The sequence below is a fragment of the Cherax quadricarinatus genome, chromosome 52 (assembly GCF_038502225.1).
Source record: "Cherax quadricarinatus isolate ZL_2023a chromosome 52, ASM3850222v1, whole genome shotgun sequence".
NCBI classification, from domain to species: domain Eukaryota; kingdom Metazoa; phylum Arthropoda; class Malacostraca; order Decapoda; family Parastacidae; genus Cherax; species Cherax quadricarinatus.
In genome coordinates this window covers 18,986,621-19,006,190 of record NC_091343.1, presented here as the reverse complement: position 1 = coordinate 19,006,190, position 19,570 = coordinate 18,986,621, and the positions used below count along the sequence as shown (strand labels likewise).

Below are 19,570 nucleotides of genomic sequence, written 5' to 3'. Positions count from 1 at the left end.
AGAGAGAGAGAGAGAGAGAAACGGAAGTGTTTGTTTATATAAACAGATACTACACATCTTGTTGTTATACCGAGCTTCCTGAAGCCGTGACTTTCATCCTAGCTCCTGACTCCGCCTCTTCGCTGGTCGCTACTAGGTCCAAACTCTCCCTTCATCATGAACTTTATCATACCTCTTCTTAAAGCTATGTATGGATCCTCCCTCCAGGTAACCACGTAACTACATCACACTCCAGATTGTTCCACTTCCGGGCGACTCTATGACTGAAGAAATACTTCCTAACATCCCTCTGTGTATGTGTGTGTGTATGTGTGTGTGTGTGTGTGTGTGTGTGTGTGTGTGTGTGTGTGTGTGTGTCTGTGTGTGTGTCTGTGTGTGTGTGTCTGTGTGTGTGTGTGTGTGTGTGTGTGTGTTTGTGTGTGTGTGTGTGTGTGTTTAATCAAATTTGTGTAACGTACGTATCGTCCCGACAGTAACTTCAACCTGATTAACTCCGAACTTCGTCACCACATACATAACTTCTGACTTAGTAAGGGGGATGGTGAGGGAGGGTGGTGGTGGTGTGGGATGGTGAGGGAGGGTGGTGGTGGTGTGGGATCGTGTGGGAGGGTGGTGGTGGTGTGGGATCGTGTGGGAGGGTGGTGGTGGTGGTGTGGGATCGTGTGGGCGGGTGGTGGTGGTGTGGGATCGTGTGGGAGGGTGGTGGTGGTGGTGTGGGATCGTGTGGGAGGGTGGTGGTGGTGGTGTGGGATCGTGTGGGAGGGTGGTGGTGGTGTGGGATGGTGAGGGAGGGTGGTGGTGGTGTGGGATGGTGAGGGCGGGTGGTGGTGGTGTGGGATGGTGTGGGAGGGTGGTGGTGGTGGTGTGGGATCGTGTGGGAGGGTGGTGGTGTGGGATCGTGTGGGAGGGTGGTGGTGGTGTGGGATCGTGTGGGAGGGTGGTGGTGGTGTGGGAGTGTTGTTGTTTGTGGGAGAATTTGGTTGGGTTACTCTTGAGTGTTTTGTGTCATCTGTTTCCTAAAAAATTAGTTATCTTTATTTCTCTCTGGTGTCAGAAAGCCTGGCGTTGGTGTCTGGTGTCAGAAAGCCTGGCGTTGGTGTCTGGTGTCAGAAAGCCTGGTGTTGGTGTCTGGTGTCAGAAAGCCTGGTGTTAGTGTCTGGTGTCAGAAAGCCTGGCGTTGGAGTCTGGTGTCAGAAAGCCTGGCGTTGGGGTCTGGTGTCAGAAACCCTGGCGTTAGTGTCTGGTGTCAGAAAGCCTGGCGTTAGTGTCTGGTGTCAGAAAGCCTGGTGTTAGTGTCTGGTGTCATAAAGCCTGGCGTTGGTGTCTGGTGTCAGAAAGCCTGGTGTTGGAGTCTGGGGTCAGAAAGCCTAGTGTTGGTGTCTGGTGTCAGAAAGCCTGGCGTTGGTGTCTGATGTCAAAATGCCGGGTGTTAGTGACTGGTGTCAGAAAGCCTGGTGTTAGTGTCTGGTGTCAGAAAGCCTGGTGTTAGTGTCTGGTGTCAGAAAGCCTGGCGTTAGTGTCTGGTGTCAGAAAGCCTGGCACAGTCGTCTTTATTCTGGGTTTTGGGTAATTCTTCGCTTGTTGTAGTCGGATTGGGTGCGTTTGGTCATTTTACACACACACAAATCGAGGATTTAAAAAACCAAACCATACCACGGGCGGGATTTGAACTCGCGTCATTACTATTTCGTGAGTCGAGGATTTAAGTGTGTGTGTGTGTGTGTGTGTGTGTGTGTGTGTGTGTGTGTGTGTGTGTGAGCTTGTTTGCGCGCGCGTGTATGTGGAAGGGTTTCCCTGTGGACACCTCTAGTTACCTGGTGGAGTCTGCGTTAGCTGGCGTGAACGCACCTTGCACACTGACCTCTAGATATGTAACGTTGTTTATCCTGTGTGTACCTGAAACTGACATAAGAAGATAAGAAAGATGGACCACTGCAGCAGGCCTACTGGCCCATGCTAGGCAGGTCCAAGTCACATCAGCTTAAGAAGGAAGGAACACTACATCAAATGTATCGACCCAATCTAGTCAGGTCCAGTTTACATGCCAGAAATGAAAATTTCATTTCATAAAACTTATTTTCCAGTCTCTTGCCCTGTAATAAAAAAATTAGTATGGGAAGTTGCCCAAGTTGAGCGAAGAATTTGAATCACTATACTAGAGGCATTACCCTCCTGGCGTCACGGGAAACGCAGACGAGAGGAGCTGTTGACCAGAGATGTTTTGAAAGATCGTGTACTCTAGTCTGGCCATACCTGGCGACCTCCAGCCTCGTGTCTACCCCAAAGTTAATTAAGAGATTTTATTCAAGATTTCGTGACCAAGTTTGTGGCACCGGTGATAGAAAGTTCCGTCTTGTGTTTGACTTTACCGGAGTGACGGAATAACACTCACACTCTCTCTCTCTCTCTCTCTCTCTCTCTCTCTCTCTCTCTCTCTCTCTCTCTCTCTCTCTCTCTCTCTCTCTCTCTCTCTTTTCCTTACGGGTAAATGTGAGGAAATGTTCAGCTTGAGATATAAACATAGTTTCTTTGTCCATCGCCTCCGGTGAAAGTTGGAAAAAACTAATTATTAAAATTCCTCTGTGTTGCTGTTCTTCAACTTTGACATTTGTTTATAGTGTCGCCTCAGAGTTATACGTTAGAGGGACAGTCATTGTCGCACGTCATCGTCACAGGACTCTGGCGAGGTTGTCCATCATCCAACCTGCGTAGGACATGGAGCAGGAGAACCAGAGAGGGATACGCAAGTCCCTCTCCCTCGACTTCCAGCTCTTCAGAAGCTCCTTCGGGAGGAAGTGCAAGGAAAAGGTCACTTCCCTAGAGCGTTCAAGAAACTTTAAGCGTTGCGAGACGGTTCCTGAAAGCTCCTTAGCCAAGACATGCGACTCCTCGCTCACACAGCATTCACCGAAGACAGGCGCTGATAGCCTGGAGAACGCAGCAGAAGATGACACCAGCAGGAAATATACATCTGAAGCTTCATCTGATTCACCAAGGACCAGCTTGTCAGGAAAGTTCTTCGGCCGGATGAAAAGCTGTTACAGCAGCAAGGATAACTTATCCGAGGAGAAAGACAAAACGGAGACCAAAACAGAAGATGCTGATGACTCCAGTTATAAAGGAAACACTCTAATAAGTAGGATCAGGAACCGCTATAGCAGTAGGGAATCCCTGAAAGACGCATCTCCTCTAAATAAGTTAAAAACGTCATCAGAAGAGACTTGGAAAGGTTTGGGTATCTTAAACAAGCTATATAATAAGATAGGAAGCATTGACAATACGAGCGAAGACGACCTGAATCTTGCCAACAAATCAGAGGAATACTGGAAAGGAGTCAATTTCCTGGACAAGGCTCACGATATCATGAATAAGCTGGAGTGGGAGGATGACCATTTCCTCGGCACGATAGAACCCGATATCAAGCCTGAGGACCGGATAGGCTGGCTTACCCACGAGAGAAAGCCACTCAAGGACTCCTTGGAGAAGGGAATTGTGATGCCGGAGTCGAGGAGAGATCGAGGCAGGAACTCCATCATCTCCCTGGGTTCCCTCCACTCCGTGTCCTCCATACCCACAGCCCCTCCCCCGCGTTCCGGGGCTGTCATAAGGAACTCCAAATACTCCAACCAGAGGCGAGGCAAGGTGGCTCGCCAGGCCTTCCAGATATACCCAAAGAGCATCAAGAAGTTCAAGAAGTTAGGAAAGAAGCTCACCCGGAAACCCAAGGTGAGGCTGGTCACAGGGATACCTCTGTGGGCGCTAATTTTCACTCTCTCCCAGGGTGTAAAGTATCCCACAGTGGGGGTGCTATCTTTATCTTTCACTTTGTGTGGGTAATATGCAGTGGGCTTGGCTTGTGTTATTTCTCAGGGGCTGTAGGGGATACCACAGTAGGTGTGGCTTGTATTTTCTCTTAGAGAGTGTAGGGGGATACCAGCCTGGCCATCTTATGTACTCTACTCTGTGCTCAGTACTCCATTCTTGCTAGGATATCATTGGTCCTAAGATATGTTCCTTGACACCAAGATAACATCTCTGGGTTACGTTGTTGATAAATTAGACACATGTGCAGCACTTGGGTATCTTTATTGAGGAAACGTTTCGCCACACAGTGGCTTCATCAGTCGTATACGAAGAAGAATGGTGAAGACCAGGAGTTTGAGGGAATCAGTCCCTCAGTCTGGAGTCGATGTAATCAGTCTATCTTGAAAAGATTGATAGACTGAGTGAGCGCACTCAGCTCACAAATTGAGGTTCGTGGTTCGATCCCCGTTACGGGTGGAAACATTAGGACGTGTTTCCATAAGACACCTGCTGTCATTGTTCACCTAACGGTAAAATAGGTACCTGGGTGTTAGTCGACTTGTGTGGGTCGCGTCCTGGGGACAAAATTGACCTAATTTGCCCGAAATGCTCTGTATAACAAGGGGCTTTATATACATTAATATGTGACTATGGTTCGTATAAGTTGTATCATGTACTTGAATAAATAAAGATTATTATTATTATTATTATTATTATTATTATTATTATTATTATTATTATTATAAGTACAATTATCATACTTATAACCCAAAAAATTCAAACTAAAAGTTTCCTGAACTCAAGCATATTTACTACAGAAACAAACTTTCGATTTAAACTTTTTGGAAAAATAGATATAGGTAAACTTTTTATAAGAAGTTCCGAAAATATAAGAAGTTCTTAGATATTAGGTGTAGTTTTCTGTTGACGACTACGCTGTAGGAAGACGGTTATAACCGAGTGTGGTATTAAGCGGTGGCTATTTTAGTCTGTAAATACGCACAAGTTGTGTTGTCATTCTTGTAGTGTTGTCACTTTTGTAGTGTTGTCATTCTTGTAGTGTTGTCACTCTTGTAGTGTTGTCACTCTTGTAGTGTTGTTATTCTTGTAGTGTTGTCACTTTTGTAGTGTTGTCATTCTTGTAGTGTTGTCATTCTTGTAGTGTTGTCACTTTTGTAGTGTTGTCATTCTTGTAGTGTTGTCATTCTTGTAGTGTTGTCACTTTTGTAGTGTTGTCATTCTTGTAGTGTTGTCATTCTTGTAGTGTTGTCATTCTTGTAGTGTTGTCACTCTTGTAGTGTTGTCATTCTTGTAGTGTTGTCATTCTTGTAGTGTTGTCACTCTTGTAGTGTTGTCACTCTTGTAGTGTTGTCATTCTTGTTGTGTTGTCACTCTTGTAGTGTTGTCACTCTTGTAGTGTTGTCATTCTTGTTGTGTTGTCATTCTTGTAGTGTTGTCATTCTTGTAGTGTTGTCATTCTTGTTGTGTTGTCACTCTTGTAGTGTTGTCATTCTTGTTGTGTTGTCATTCTTGTAGTGTTGTCATTCTTGTTGTGTTGTCACTCTTGTTGTGTTGTCATTCTTGTTGTGTTGTCATTCTTGTTGTGTTGTCATTCTTGTTGTGTTGTCATTCTTGTTGTGTTGTCACTCTTGTAGTGTTGACATTCTTGTTGTGTTGTCATTCTTGTATAGTTTGTCACTTTTCTTGTAGTATTCTTGTTGTGTTGTCACTCTTGTAGTGTTGACATTCTTGTTGTGTTGTCATTCTTGTTGTGTTGTCATTCTTGTTGTCATTCTTTCTTGTAGTGTTGTCATTCTTGTAGTGTTGTTGTGTTGTCACATTTCTTGTTGTGTTGTCATTCTTGTAGTGTTGTCATTCTTTCTTGTAGTGTTGTCACTCTTGTAGTGTTGTCATTCTTGTAGTGTTGTCTTGTAGTGTTGACACTCTTGTAGTGTTGTCACTCTTGTAGTGTTGTCATTCTTGTAGTGTTGTCACTTTTGTAGTGTTGTCATTCTTATAGTGTTGTCACTCCTGTAGTGTTGTTATTCTTATAGTGTTGTCACTTTTGTAGTGTTGTCATTCTTGTAGTGTTGACATTCTTGTAGTGTTGTCAGTTTTGTAGTGTTATCACTCTTGTAGTGTTGTCTCTTGTAGTGATGTCATTCTTGTAGTGTTGTCATTCTTGTAGTGTTGTCACTCTTGTAGTGTTGTCACTCTTGTAGTGTTGTCACTCTTGTAGTGTTATCACTCTTGTAGTGTTGTCACTCTTGTAGTGTTGTCACTCTTGTAGTGTTGTCACTCTTGTAGTGTTGTCATTCTTGTAGTGTTGTCATTCTTGTAGTGTTGTCACTCTTGTAGTGTTGTCACTCTTGTAGTGTTGTCATTCTTGTAGTGTTGTCACTCTTGTAGTGTTGTCATTCTTGTAGTGTTGTCATTCTTGTAGTGTTGCCACTTGTAGTGTTGTCACTCTTGTAGTGTTGTCACTCTTGTTGAATGTTGTCATTCCTGAAGTATGTTGTCTCACTTGTGTTGGTTTAGTGATGTCAGTTGGCACGATGGTTAATAGGGTTTAAAGCCTACTAACTGCACGGGGGTCAGCAAGGCCTCATGGAACCTGCTCACTACCTGTCAAGAATACCTAAATACCTAAAATAGTGATTTAAGTAAACTGCCAGTATATATACACTAAGAGATATGCACCTCACTGTGTATATCCTTGCATGTCCGTTGACAGGGATCTCAATGAATATTCACATTGTTTGACTTGATTGGGTTATCTCAGGTTAAATCTACAAGTATTTTTTATTCGTCCAAAGTATCTATTTGCCCTCAAGATTATTTTATAAGAATGTATGATATATTCACTAAGTCTGTGTACTTTATGCATATAAAACCTAGCAATTGACTTGATCGCCTGCTGGATTTGTCTCATTATTATCCCAGCAGCAACAGCCTGGTTGACCAGGCACGCGTCAGGCAAGCCTGGCCTAGGGCCGGGCTTCGGGAGTAGAAAAGCTCTCGAAACTCATCAGCGGTATATCAAAGTTGCTGTTATATTGTTGTGTGTTTACATAATGGTCAGTTGTCTGGGTGTAAGAGCTGGGTTAATGTTGTCACTGTTGTCTGGTTTCTATGCAGTGGGAAGGTCACGCCTTCCCAAGTGTTTTCAGTGTTGAAGGGGATTTCAAGGGTGTGGAGGTCGATGTTTGTTAAGGGGGGTTTAAAGCCTGTCGATTATACCAGATAATTTAATATCTCTAATAGAGATGAATCAATCATCATATATACATAAATCACTGTGTTTATATCCTGTCCTGCCATACTGTGATGTTTATATCCTGTCCTGCCATACTGTGATGTTTATATCCTGTCCTGCCATACTGTGATGTTTATATCCTGTCCTGCCATACTGTGATGTTTATATCCTGCCCTGCCATACTGTGATGTTTATATCCTGTCCTGCCATACTGTGATGTTTATATCCTGTCCTGCCATACTGTGATGTTTATATCCTGTCCTGCCATACTGTGATGTTTATATCCTGTCCTGCCATACTGTGATGTTTATATCCTGTCCTGCCATACTGTGATGTTTATATCCTGTCCTGCCATACTGTGATGTTTATATCCTGTCCTGCCATACTGTGATGTTTATATCCTGTCCTGCCATACTGTGATGTTTATATCCTGTCCTGCCATACTGTGATGTTTATATCCTGTCCTGCCATACTGTGATGTTTATATCCTGTCCTGCCATACTGTGATGTTTATATCCTGTCCTGCCATACTGTGATGTTTATATCCTGTCCTGCCATACTGTGATGTTTATATCCTGTCCTGCCATACTGTGATGTTTATATCCTGTCCTGCCATACTGTGATGTTTATATCCTGTCCTGCCATACTGTGATGTTTATATCCTGTCCTGTCATACTGTGATGTTTATATCCTGTCCTGCCATACTGTGATGTTTATATCCTGTCCTGCCATACTGTGATGTTTATATCCTGTCCTGCCATACTGTGATGTTTATATCCTGTCCTGCCATACTGTGATGTTTATATCCTGTCCTGTCATACTGTGATGTTTATATCCTGTCCTGCCATACTGTGATGTTTATATCCTGTCCTGCCATACTGTGATGGTTATATCCTGTCCTGCCATACTGTGATGTTTATATCCTGTCCTACCATACTGTGATGTTTATATCCTGTCCTGCCATACTGTGATGTTTATATCCTGTCCTGCCATACTGTGATGTTTATATCCTGTCCTGCCATACTGTGATGTTTATATCCTGTCCTGCCATACTGTGATGTTTATATCCTGTCCTGCCATACTGTGATGTTTATATCCTGTCCTGCCATACTGTGATGTTTATATCCTGTCCTGCCATACTGTGATGTTTATATCCTGTCCTGCCATACTGTGATGTTTATATCCTGTCCTGCCATACTGTGATCTTTATAGCAGTGGAATAGAAAAAGAATCTTCATATATATTCCAGCCTGTCATTCATTGAATGGAATAATAATAATGATAATCGAAGTATTAAGTAATAGTAATAGTAGGACTTGTCTTAGCATTTCTGTCTTTAAAAAATACTTGTATGTGTGTGTGTGTGTGTATATATATATATATATATATATATATATATGTGTATATATATATATATATATATATATATTAATATATATATATATATATATATAAATATATATATATATATAAATATATATATATATATATATATATGTCGTGCCCAATATGTAAAACTGGTCAATTAGCAAGAACTTGTTTAAAATTAAGTCCTTTCTAAAAAAATTTCCTGTACGTTTGAAGATATATTTTTTTCATTAATGTTAAAGTAAAAATTTATAATTTTGCTCCAAAAGAATCTTAGAAAACTTACCTAACCTTATTATAAGAAGAACAATTTATTTTAGCCTAACCCAACTAAATATATTTTAGATTTGTTTACAGTAATTTAATACTAAACAAACACAGTGAAATATATTTTTTTCGTTAGGTTCAGAATGATTTTGGCGAAATTATTGCATACACAAATTTTCGCTTGTCCTATATGGCAAGATGAGCGTTGCTATTTAAGCCAAGATCGCAAGTTTTGCCTATTCGGCATGACATATATATATATACATATATATTATTATTATTTTATTATCACACTGGCCGATTCCCACCAAGGCAGGGTGGCCCGAAAAAGAAAAACTTTCACCATCATTCACTCCATCACTGTCTTGCCAGAAGGGTGCTTTACACTACAGTTTTTAAACTGCAACATTAACACCCCTCCTTCAGAGTGCAGGCACTGTACTTCCCATCTCCAGGACTCAAGTCCGGCCTGCCGGTTTCCCTGAACCCCTTCATAAATGTTACTTTGCTCACACTCCAACAGCACGTCAAGTATTAAAAACCATTAGTCTCCATTCACTCCTATCAAACACGCTCACGCATGCCTGCTGGAAGTCCAAGTCCCTCGCACGTGAGCGTGTTTGATAGGAGTGAATGGAGACAAATGGTTTTTAATACTTGACGTATATATATATATATATATATATATATATATATATATATATATATATATATATATATATATATATATATATATATATTTATTTATTTATATTTATAGTCATTCATTCCGAGAGTTTTACTACTCTCGGAGCCCGGCCATGGTCTCTCTCTCTCTCTCTCTCTCTCTCTCTCTCTCTCTCTCTCTCTCTCTCTCTCTCTCTCTCTCTCTCTCTCTCTCTCTCTCTCTCTCTCATTCAAATAACGTTCCCCATTAACTTGTAGATGAGTGGTTCTAACTTGTGTTTCTACCTTTCCTTTCTTGATAGGTAAGAGTGAGAGTCCTAGACGGTGCTGTGTAGACAGGTAAGTTGTTATTGTTACTTTTATTATTAGGTATCCCCCAAACGGATACCTTTAAATTGTTGGCTGAAATTTTCTTCTCTCCCTCTATAAACGTTCCTTTGTGATAACTTGAGAACGCATCATCCGATCGATTTTAACTTTTCAAGGTGGGGGAAGGAAGAGTCGAAGCAACTGTTGGCTCGTGCAGGTACCTTAGCATCAAAAGTTACGTTACCCTTTCCAAGTTTCAACAACTGGATGCGATAACTCTGAGAAGCCTCGTCTGCTTGGCTTCAAACACTCATTTAAGATGTATCGTAATTCATCGAGGAGGAATGAGAAGAATGTTAATATAATGATCATAACGTTCGTGAGAATGACCTAATTATTTTAATTGTTATTATTATTATTTTTCCAAATTGGGGTTGAGTGTTAACTTAAAGACGTTGCGTTATTTATCATTGATCTTAAACACTGTTTGTAATACTTTTTTTGATGTAACGAAATTGGAGACATCAGCAGTGTGTTGCTGTTCTTCTGTACAATATTTGTGGGAACAAAAGTTAGTCAGTGTATTATTTACATCTGAAAAGAAAGCCAATTAGATAGGAATAATATTTTTACAGCATCCTCTTCGTAGGTCAGTGGAGACACAACCGATGTACCCGTGTTCAATCCTGGGAGGAGTGACACATTTGCAAGTTTTCTAAACCGTAATGACCCTGTTTATACAGTAATAAATAGGTTAGCTGATTGTTCGGGGTCGCATCGTGGGGGAGAGGATTAAGGAACCTAATAGAGGTAAAAGCGTGTGTGTGTGTGTGTGTGTGTGTGTGTGTGTGTGTGTGTGTGTGTGTGTGTGTGTGTGTGTGTGTGTGTGTGTGTAATAGTAAATTTTACCATAAATCATTTTGAATATTGAGTTGTATTACGTCTTCCAATATACATTCATCGTTTAAATTAAAAATTATTAAGAAAATCAAGAACAAGTATAAGTATCATCGATTTTCTGAAGGTTGGAAGTTTTAATTATCTCGTATGAATGTCATCAGCTTTCAGACAACAGAAATTAAACTTGGTGGTGTTTTATGTCGCTTGTAAAACACCCGGTGTGATATATGTAAGTTTCCGCTGGTGTGGAACCCTGCGTGTGATTTGTTTAGGTATTGTTGCGTGATTTGTGTCATGATTTGTGTGATGAATGGTTTTGAAAAGCGACAAGTTGAAGAATAGAGACACTTATGCAACACATGGGAATCTTTATTGAAGAAATGTTCCTACAAGATTGATGGACTGAACACATCGACTCCAGGTTGAGGGACTGATTACCTCAAACTCCTCCTCTCCTTACCCATTTCTACTTTGTATTGGACTGATGAAGCCCTTGTGTGGCGAAATGGTGTTTACGGAAGTTGACTGTTGCGTACTGGAATTGCTACAATGTATAATGAGTTGTATTTTCTGTTTAAAGACGTAACAAACATATGTTGTTTAATTCTTTACACGATCTGTTGTATCGTAATGTATTCACTGTATCTATATTGAGAGATACAAGTGAAAAGTGTGTGTATTTCTGTGTATGGTTTATAGACCTTTGTAATTGATAACTGTAAATTGAAGGGTTGTTGAGGTGGTTCGGACATGTAGAGAGAATGGAGCGAAACAGAATGACTTCAAGAGTGTATCAGTCTGTAGTGGAAGGAAGGCGGGGTAGGGGTCGGCCTAGGACAGGTTGGAGGGAGGGGGTAAAGGAGGTTTTGTGTGCGAGGGGCTTGGACTTCCAGCAGGCATGCGTGAGCGTGTTTGATAGGAGTGAATGGAGACAAATGGTTTTTAATACTTGACATGCTGTTGGAGTGTGAGCAAAGTAACATTTATGAAGGGGTTCAGGGAAACCGGCAGTCCGGACTTGAGTCCTGGAGATGGGAAGTACAGTGCCTGCACTCTGAAGGAGGGGTGTTAATGTTGCAGTTTAAAAACTGTAGTGTAAAGCACCCTTCTGGCAAGACAGTGATGGAGTGAATGATGGTGAAAGTTTTTCTTTTTCGGGCCACCCTGCCTTGGTGGGAATCGGCCAGTGTGATAATAAAAAAGAAATAAATAAAAAATTGGTTCATGAAAAGACTAACAATCCTGGGACCTTGATCACTTCTTCTGGTCTATATGTGTATACAAAGAGCAAAACGTTGTTTCCCGGAAACCTTGATCTGCTACACGTCTCGTGTTTTCATTCCTCTCAGAATACATTCTTCAACCTTTCATTCTCTCGCACTTTCGTTGTAGTGTAGTTGACCAACACACAGTGACACTCCACATTTGTAGTGTCCCGAAGTTTGAACTGTTATGGGGGCCCCTCTCGGCAACCCCTTCTCATACAGTAGACCCCAAATTTTTAAGCAGTGTGGATTAAAGTTGCTTTTGGGGCCCCTCCGGGATTAGAGGTCCTCAGATCTAAGCTTCATTAGTTTCATAGTAGATTCGCCCATACTGACACGTTTACATTCACACAAACAAAAGTATTCACGTTTAATGATAGGTATGACGGGGGAAAAGAAATTCAGGATTAGACTCTGGCTACTCGGCCATCCAGTAGGCTTTTTGGTATTAAAGAAATTGATGTAGAGAGGGAGGGAGAGAGAGAGAGAGAGAGAGAGACAGACAGACAGACAGACAGACAGAGAGAGAGAGGCCTGGTTGCAGACTTACGTCATGGCGAGGCGGTGTGTTAGTGGGCCAGTTGCTGCGCCGCGCCCACGGTCGATGCCCCACACACATTTTGGGACAAAAGCTCTTTTGCCTGTCTGATGACGCTGTAAGCAAATTTTCTTATAATCGTAGATATACCTTTGGGGGGAGGTGAAGACTAGTTCCTAGTTTTTGGTATATCCATTATCCTTTTACACTCCCGTCTACAGGATGGATAACAAAAAGGCACAATACCGTGACTGGAACGATACACAAATAACCCGCACATAAAAGAGAGAAGCTTACGACGACGTTTCGGTCCGACTTGGACCATTTACAAAGTCACAATGGGATGGATAACAGTCTGATAACAGAGCAACCAAGAGACCTGGTTTTGGCCCTGGCCAGGAACCTGATCTTGGACCTGGCCAGGGGCCGGGTCGTGGACCTGGTCAGGGACCTGGTCAGGGACCTGGTCGGGGACTTAGTCGGGGACCTGGTCCTGCACCTGGTCAGGGACCTGATCTTGAACCTGGTCGGGGACCTGGCCGCTGGGCCACAGGAAGCTACTACTGGTAAGCGATAGTAACTCTGTGTTTTATATATATATATATATATATATATATATATATATATATATATATATATATATATATATATATATATATATATATATTATATATATATATATATATATATATATATATATATATATATATATATATATATATATATATACAGATATATATATATATACAGATCACACATCTAAACATGGGAAAGGAAGCCTTTGACGATGTTTCGGTCCGTCTTGGATCACTTTCGGGTCTCAACTGAATGAGAAAATATAGAGAGAAGGCCAGAGGAAAGATGGGAAAGGGAGGGTTGTATAAGACGCATGTGCAACATCTGAGTATTCTTATCGAAACGTTTCGCCCACGAGGGGGTTTTTATCAACCCAATACGGAGAAATGAGAAAGGAGCTTTTTATAGGTGACTCAGAGAGAAAGGATACCGGAAGGACTTCTCCGGGGGCCAGCGCCCCCGCGACCCGATCACAGACCAGACTTCCTAGTCACTTGAACCTGGGTGAACCTTGTTCGTGGTCACAGTGAGCATTGGTGAACCTTATTAGTGGTCACAGTGATCATGGGTGAACCTTATTAGTGGTCACGGTGAGCATTGGTGAACCTTGTTCGTGGTCACAGTGAGCGTGGGTGAACCTTGTTCGTGGTCACAGTGAGCGTGGGTGAACTTTGTTCGTGGTCACAGTGAGCGTGGGTGAACCTTGTTCGTGGTCACAGTGAGCGTGGATGAACCTTGTTCGTGGTCACAGTGAGCGTGGGTGAACCTTGTTCGTGGTCACAGTGAACGTGGGTGAACCTTGTTCGTGGTCACAGTGAACGTGGGTGAACCTTGTTCGTGTCACGGTCTGCACTAACCTTGTTAGGGCAGACTTAATTTATTTGATAGTCATGAGTTGGTGATTTAAGATTAATCAAGGCAGAAATTCATAGATATTGAATCCCCTGTGTTTGGCACCGTGGTGTTGGAAGTAACGATAATAGACGAGACTAAATCGACAAGTGGAAATGTTACGCTTTTGCCTGCGTAACGTAAATAAAAGTCCTGGCTCCTAAAGCGTAGAGAACTTAACACGGTATTTAATGGTGACAGCTGCTTAGCCAGGAGAGGAGCGAAGCTCACACAACGAGCGCGGTGTTCACAACGAGCGCGGTGTTCGCAACGAGCGCGGTGTTCACAACGAGCGCGGTGTTCACAATGAGCGCGGTGTTCACAACGAGCGCGGTGTTCACAATGAGCGCGGTGTTCACAATGAGCGCGGTGTTCACAACGAGCGCGGTGTTCACAATGAGCGCGGTGTTCACAATGAGCGCGGTGTTCACAATGAGCGCGGTGTTCACAATGAGCGCGGTATTCACAATGAGCGCGGTGTTCACAACGAGCGCGGTGTTCACAATGAGCGCGGTGTTCACAACGAGCGCGGTGTTCACAACGAGCGCGGTGTTCGCAACGAGCGCGGTGTTCCCAACGAGCGCGGTGTTCGCAACGAGCGCGGTGTTCACAACGAGCGCGGTGTTCACAATGAGCGCGGTGTTCACAACGAGCGCGGTGTTCACAACGCAGGCAACTCACACCGTAAAACACGACGAACAGTTAAAAGGCTCAGGAATAGTTATGTTAGAGGATGTCAGAAAACACGACAAGGCAAAGGCCAAGAAAATGGCAGAGTGGATTATGAGAACTTTCAAAACAAAATGGCCCATGGCCGGGCTTAGGGAGTGGAAAAACTCTGGGAACTCATTGAAGGTATATAAGAGGTATATACCTATGATGGTACTTGTTAAATCACGTGTGTGAGATGTGCTCAGAGCTCCTTCCAAGGCAGGAGAGAGAGAGAGAGAGCAGAGCCGGAAAACATACTGGCCTCCTAGCCAAGACATGTAAACTATTGGGAACACCTCAGAGAACCTCAATTGTTCCCTCACGAACGAAAAAAAAGGGAGATACCTCATACATGGAAGATACGTGAGGACCTGGTCAGTAACCTGCACGCTGGTGTAACAACACTGAAGTGAAAGACGTGTAACAAAGTGTGGAATTAACCTAGTGAAGAGCAGGGGAGCCGTGGGTACAGTCAGAGAGCACTATGCCAACATGCTTGCAACAAGACTCTTCAACATACCACCAGTAGGTGAAATATTGCCGGAACTAAAAAGAATAACTTTGAAGATACCGGATATCTTGTATAAGTGCTGGATCAGGCGTGTTATGAAGACTATATGGGCTTGCGGGCCGCCAGTACAAAAAGCCTGGTTAACCAGGCAGTCACCAGGATAACCTGGCCTCAGGGCGGGGCTACGGGGGTAGAAAAGTCCTCGAAACCCGTCACAGGTGAATCACAGAACCCGCCACTGTTATGTGGACGTATTGGATTATCCATCTGATTACTGCGAGAAAGGAACTGTGGGTGAAGCATTGTGTGAGTAACATGTAGAGCCTCTGGGGAGTGAACCATCTTTTGTTTACCCTGTATCTTGGTCTGTGGAGAGTTGTGTGAGGCAGTGTGGTCTGATGTGTGAGGCAGTATGGTCTGATGTGTGAGGTAGTGTGGTCTTATGTGTGAGGCAGTGTGGTCTGATGTGTGAGGCAGTGTGGTCTGATGTGTGAGGCAGTGTGGTCTGATGTGTGAGGCAGTGTGGTCTGATATGTGAGGCAGTGTGGTCTGATGTGTGAGGCAGTGTGGTTTGATGTGTGAGGCAGTGTGGTTTGATGTGTGAGGCAGTGTGGTCTGATGTGTGAGGCAGTGTGGTCTGATGTGTGAGGCAGTGTGGTCTGATGTGTGAGGTAGTGTGGTCTGATGTGTGAGGTAGTGTGGTCTGGAATGTGTGAGGCAGTGTGGTCTGATGTGTGAGGCAGTGTGGTCTGATGTGTGAGGTAGTGTGGTCTGATGTGTGAGGCAGTGTGGTCTGATGTGTGAGGCAGTGTGGTCTGATGTGTGAGGCAATGTGGTCTGATATGTGAGGCAGTGTGGTCTGATGTGTGAGGCAGTGTGGTCTGATGTGTGAGGCAGTGTGGTCTGATGTGTGAGGCAGTGTGGTCTGATATGTGAGGCAGTGTGGTCTGTATAAAAAAGGATTATTTGGTGTTCTGGTAGCGGGGAGTAAATGATACGTCTTCGGAGGCTTCTTACTTTATTGTTAAGTCGTGGTGGGTACACAGGCTTGTGTGTTGTGCCCATGACCCGGGAGGGCCATCCCACGAGAGAGAGCTAGGAGTAGGCCTTGTGTCTTCCTGCTAGGCCGCTGTGTGAGTGAGAGCGAGGCAAGGGCAGGCAGGCTGCTGTGCCCACCGAGAGGCCTAGCTACAGAGGGCAGCACCTTAGTGCAGCGAAATATGAACTAAGCTGGCAGACAGCATGGGCTGTCTGTGCAGACAGTACAGGCTGTCTACATACGCTCAGCCACCTACAGCGCATCGTCCCGACGCGACAATACTGGTGATAAAAAAAAACTCCGTCTCTCTCTCGTAGGAACAGGGCACAGAACACAAAATGAAAACATATATATATATATATATATATATATATATATATATATATATATATATATATATATATATATATATATATATATACATATGGACATGGAAAAAAAAACTTCCTACAGGGAGGGAAGAAAAAAACATGTGTGCCAAACATCATGGTCATAGGCAGTGAGCGTCAAAGGGCATCACTGCACGCCTTCCTGCATCTGGACAGATACTGCAACACAGGAGACATCACTGCGGCTGAGCTGTGATGCAACAGGGTACGGTCTCCTCTGGAACGGTGAAGCAGTCATCGTAGGAGTCGCTGCAGGTTTTCACTCAATCTGGGGCACGACATGCTGGTGCCCTCGAGTGAGGCGTCGACAAAACTCGGCAACTGGGCAGGACTTTTGGCAAGCGACTCAGGAGGACACTTCTCGACTGGTACTGTCGCTGGGCTGTCACTGCCGGTGAGCGTGGAGCGAGTCGTGGAGCGAGTCGTGGCAGAGACGACTGGGCGAAACATCTGGGAGTTGTAACATCATACACCAGACTGCAGTGAGCGATCTAGCAGTCAAAGTAACATCATCTTTGTGCAGGCTGCTCACTGAAGCTTGTGACACGAGGCTGACACAGCGCCTGCCGACAGGCCTAACTGCGGCTTGACGAGTGTCATGTGTCATTCTCTCGGCAGTTGAAGTTATAGCAGAGGTTAGTCTAAGCGTCCCCAGACTTGTTTCTCTACATATAACTGTGCTCTGAAGGTCTGGAGGTGAAGTGAAACAAATCTCGATGGGAATCGTAGCAGGTACAATTCTGCAGAACATCTATGAGCGACGAGCATAAGAGCTTTCTATACAAAGGAGCTCAAACACTCAGAGCTGACTGATAACTGTCAAACGCACTGGTCACATGGGGTGACTTAGCACAGTGGTGCTACTCAGGTCTGGCTCAGACCTCACTGGACACACGGAAACTTTACACACCCGCGGTACATGCGGTACAACATGGCTTAAACTAGCAAATGATGCTTTTCTGTGCATAAAACTGACACTAAGACATATACTAAAATGTGAGAACACTGACTGAGAGGAATTAACACACGACATATATCTTCTCTCAATCTTCTTGACAATACTGAAATAATTACTAGAAACACTTGATGTGACATCATGTGTTGTCGCAAGGTGACGTCAGCAGCACTGTGACATCAGACATCTCGAGGTGACGTCAGGCAGACATCATGACGTCATGAAGTCGGGCAGCATCGTCGGTGACATCAATGTGATGCGGGCAGCAGACCACAGCATGTGGCCTGGGACATCTGGCTCGGTAACTCACGTGGTTTGTAGATCCACGTGACATCGCCCACACCCACGTGGCGTCGTGATCCACGTGGTATCTACATGGCATGCTTATCCACGTAGCTTCGAGTGGCCTTGGGCACTCGGATACACAGCACTGGCAAAGAATTCACACGAAAAACAGCAGAAAACACAGCAGAGGGAGTGGGCAGTGGTGAGTGGTGTATGGTAGGCTGGTGAGGTGTGAGAGTACAGTAGGGCGAGGCAAGGAATGGCCACTTCCTCCTCCCACAAACACGTGGAGAACTCACACTGGACGCAGAAATCGCCACAAAACTCACCTCTGGCTTGCTGAAACAGCTGTGCTGAGCTGAACAACAACAGCAACATACAAGTGACGCTGAACACGTAACTTGAGAAACAGTGTGGGACGCTGTAGCGTGGGGTCACTGGGACGCCACTTAGAATTCTCGAAGAAATTCGGTAAATTTCGGCTGGATCCTGCTTGTACCTGTGTCTGGATGCTCAAATGTGCAGACACGACATCAGGATAACTCGTTGAGAGACAGATGTTTGTTGTGTAGGGGGATGAAGTGAACAACTTCATTCCTTCCTTCCTCTCTCTCTGGGCAAACACATTGCTGCGACCACTGCTTTCCACCATTTATAAAAAAAGGATTATTTGGTGTTCTGGTAGCGGGGAGTAAATGATACGTCTTCGGAGGCTTCTTACTTTATTGTTAAGTCGTGGTGGGTACAGAGGCTTGTGTGTTGTGCCCATGACCCGGGAGGGCCATCCCACGAGAGAGAGCTAGGAGTAGGCCTTGTGTCTTCCTGCTAGGCCGCTGTGTGAGTGAGAGTGAGGCAAGGGCAGGCAGGCTGCCGTGCCCACCGAGAGGCCTAGCTACAGAGGGCAGCACCTTAGTGCCGCGAAATATGAACTAAGCTGGCAGACAGCATGGGCTGTCTGTGCAGACGGTACAGGCTGTCTACATCTGATGTGTGAGGCAGTGTGGTCTGATGTTGAGGGAGAATAACGATGAGCAGGATGTTGAGAAAAAGATAATAAAGATAAAGATGGGGGAAATGATGAGAATGATAATATGGAGGATGATGAGGAGGGGTGAGGATAATGAGAAAGAGGAGAATAATGAAGATGAGAAAGAGGATGAGGGGCATGATGAGAATGATGAAGAGGAAGAAGAGTGATAAGGATCATGATGATGAGTGTTAGCCATTCTTCATAATTCACATATCTTCCACCTCTAGAGGTTACTGTCTGGATCTTTACTGGACCTTTTCTAACTTACCCACATGTTCCTTTTTTGTTTTAGGTCAGGGAACCGCGGAGGGTAATGACCTCCAGAAGTGATTCCAGGCAACTCCAGGAGGTTTTTGTTGGAGTGATGTGGTGGGTGGGGGAGGTTATAGTGGGGGTTATTGTTAGAGGTGGAGAGGAGACATAAATACGCAACTGAGACAGCAATAAAGACAGAGGTTGCCAAGAGTAAACATAGGGGAGAGGGAGGAGGTGAGAGGGAAGAGATGTGTGGAGAGAGGGAAGGGTGAGAGGGAAGAGAAGATTGGTGGGGAGAGGGAGGGGTGAGAGGGAAGAGTGGATGGGTGGGGAGAGGTAAGAGAGGATGGGTGGGGAGAGGGAGGGGGTGAGAGGGAAGAGAGGATGGGAGGGGAGAGGGAGGGGGCTGAGGGAGGTGTAAAGGGAAGGAGAGAGATAGAGAGAGGGAGGACAAGAAGTATAGTAGACAAGGAGGAGGTTGGCAATATTTACGAGGAAGCGAGGATGAACCCTGTGTGTGTGTGTGTGTGTGGGTGTGTGTGTGTGTGTGTGTGT

The 19,570-nt window shown here is 44.2% G+C and overlaps 1 protein-coding gene across 9 annotated transcripts in view; it reads left to right on the top strand.

Annotated features, from left to right (window-relative positions):
- Positions 1 to 19,570, top strand: part of dlg1 (discs large 1) — a 1,301,051-nt gene that overhangs the window by 501,725 nt on the left and 779,756 nt on the right. For 3 of the 9 annotated variants that reach the window (XM_070096104.1, XM_070096103.1, XM_070096100.1), the window contains exon 1: positions 1,841 to 3,726. The exons of 2 other annotated variants lie outside the window; for them this stretch is intronic. In XM_070096104.1, the coding sequence (XP_069952205.1) occupies positions 2,716 to 3,726 (1,011 nt within the window). In that variant the 5' untranslated portion in view covers positions 1,841 to 2,715. Of the gene's footprint in view, positions 1 to 1,838; positions 3,727 to 19,570 lie in introns of those variants that run through there. 4 more of the 9 variants (XM_070096106.1, XM_070096105.1, XM_070096102.1 and 1 more) reach the window with 3 other exon arrangements.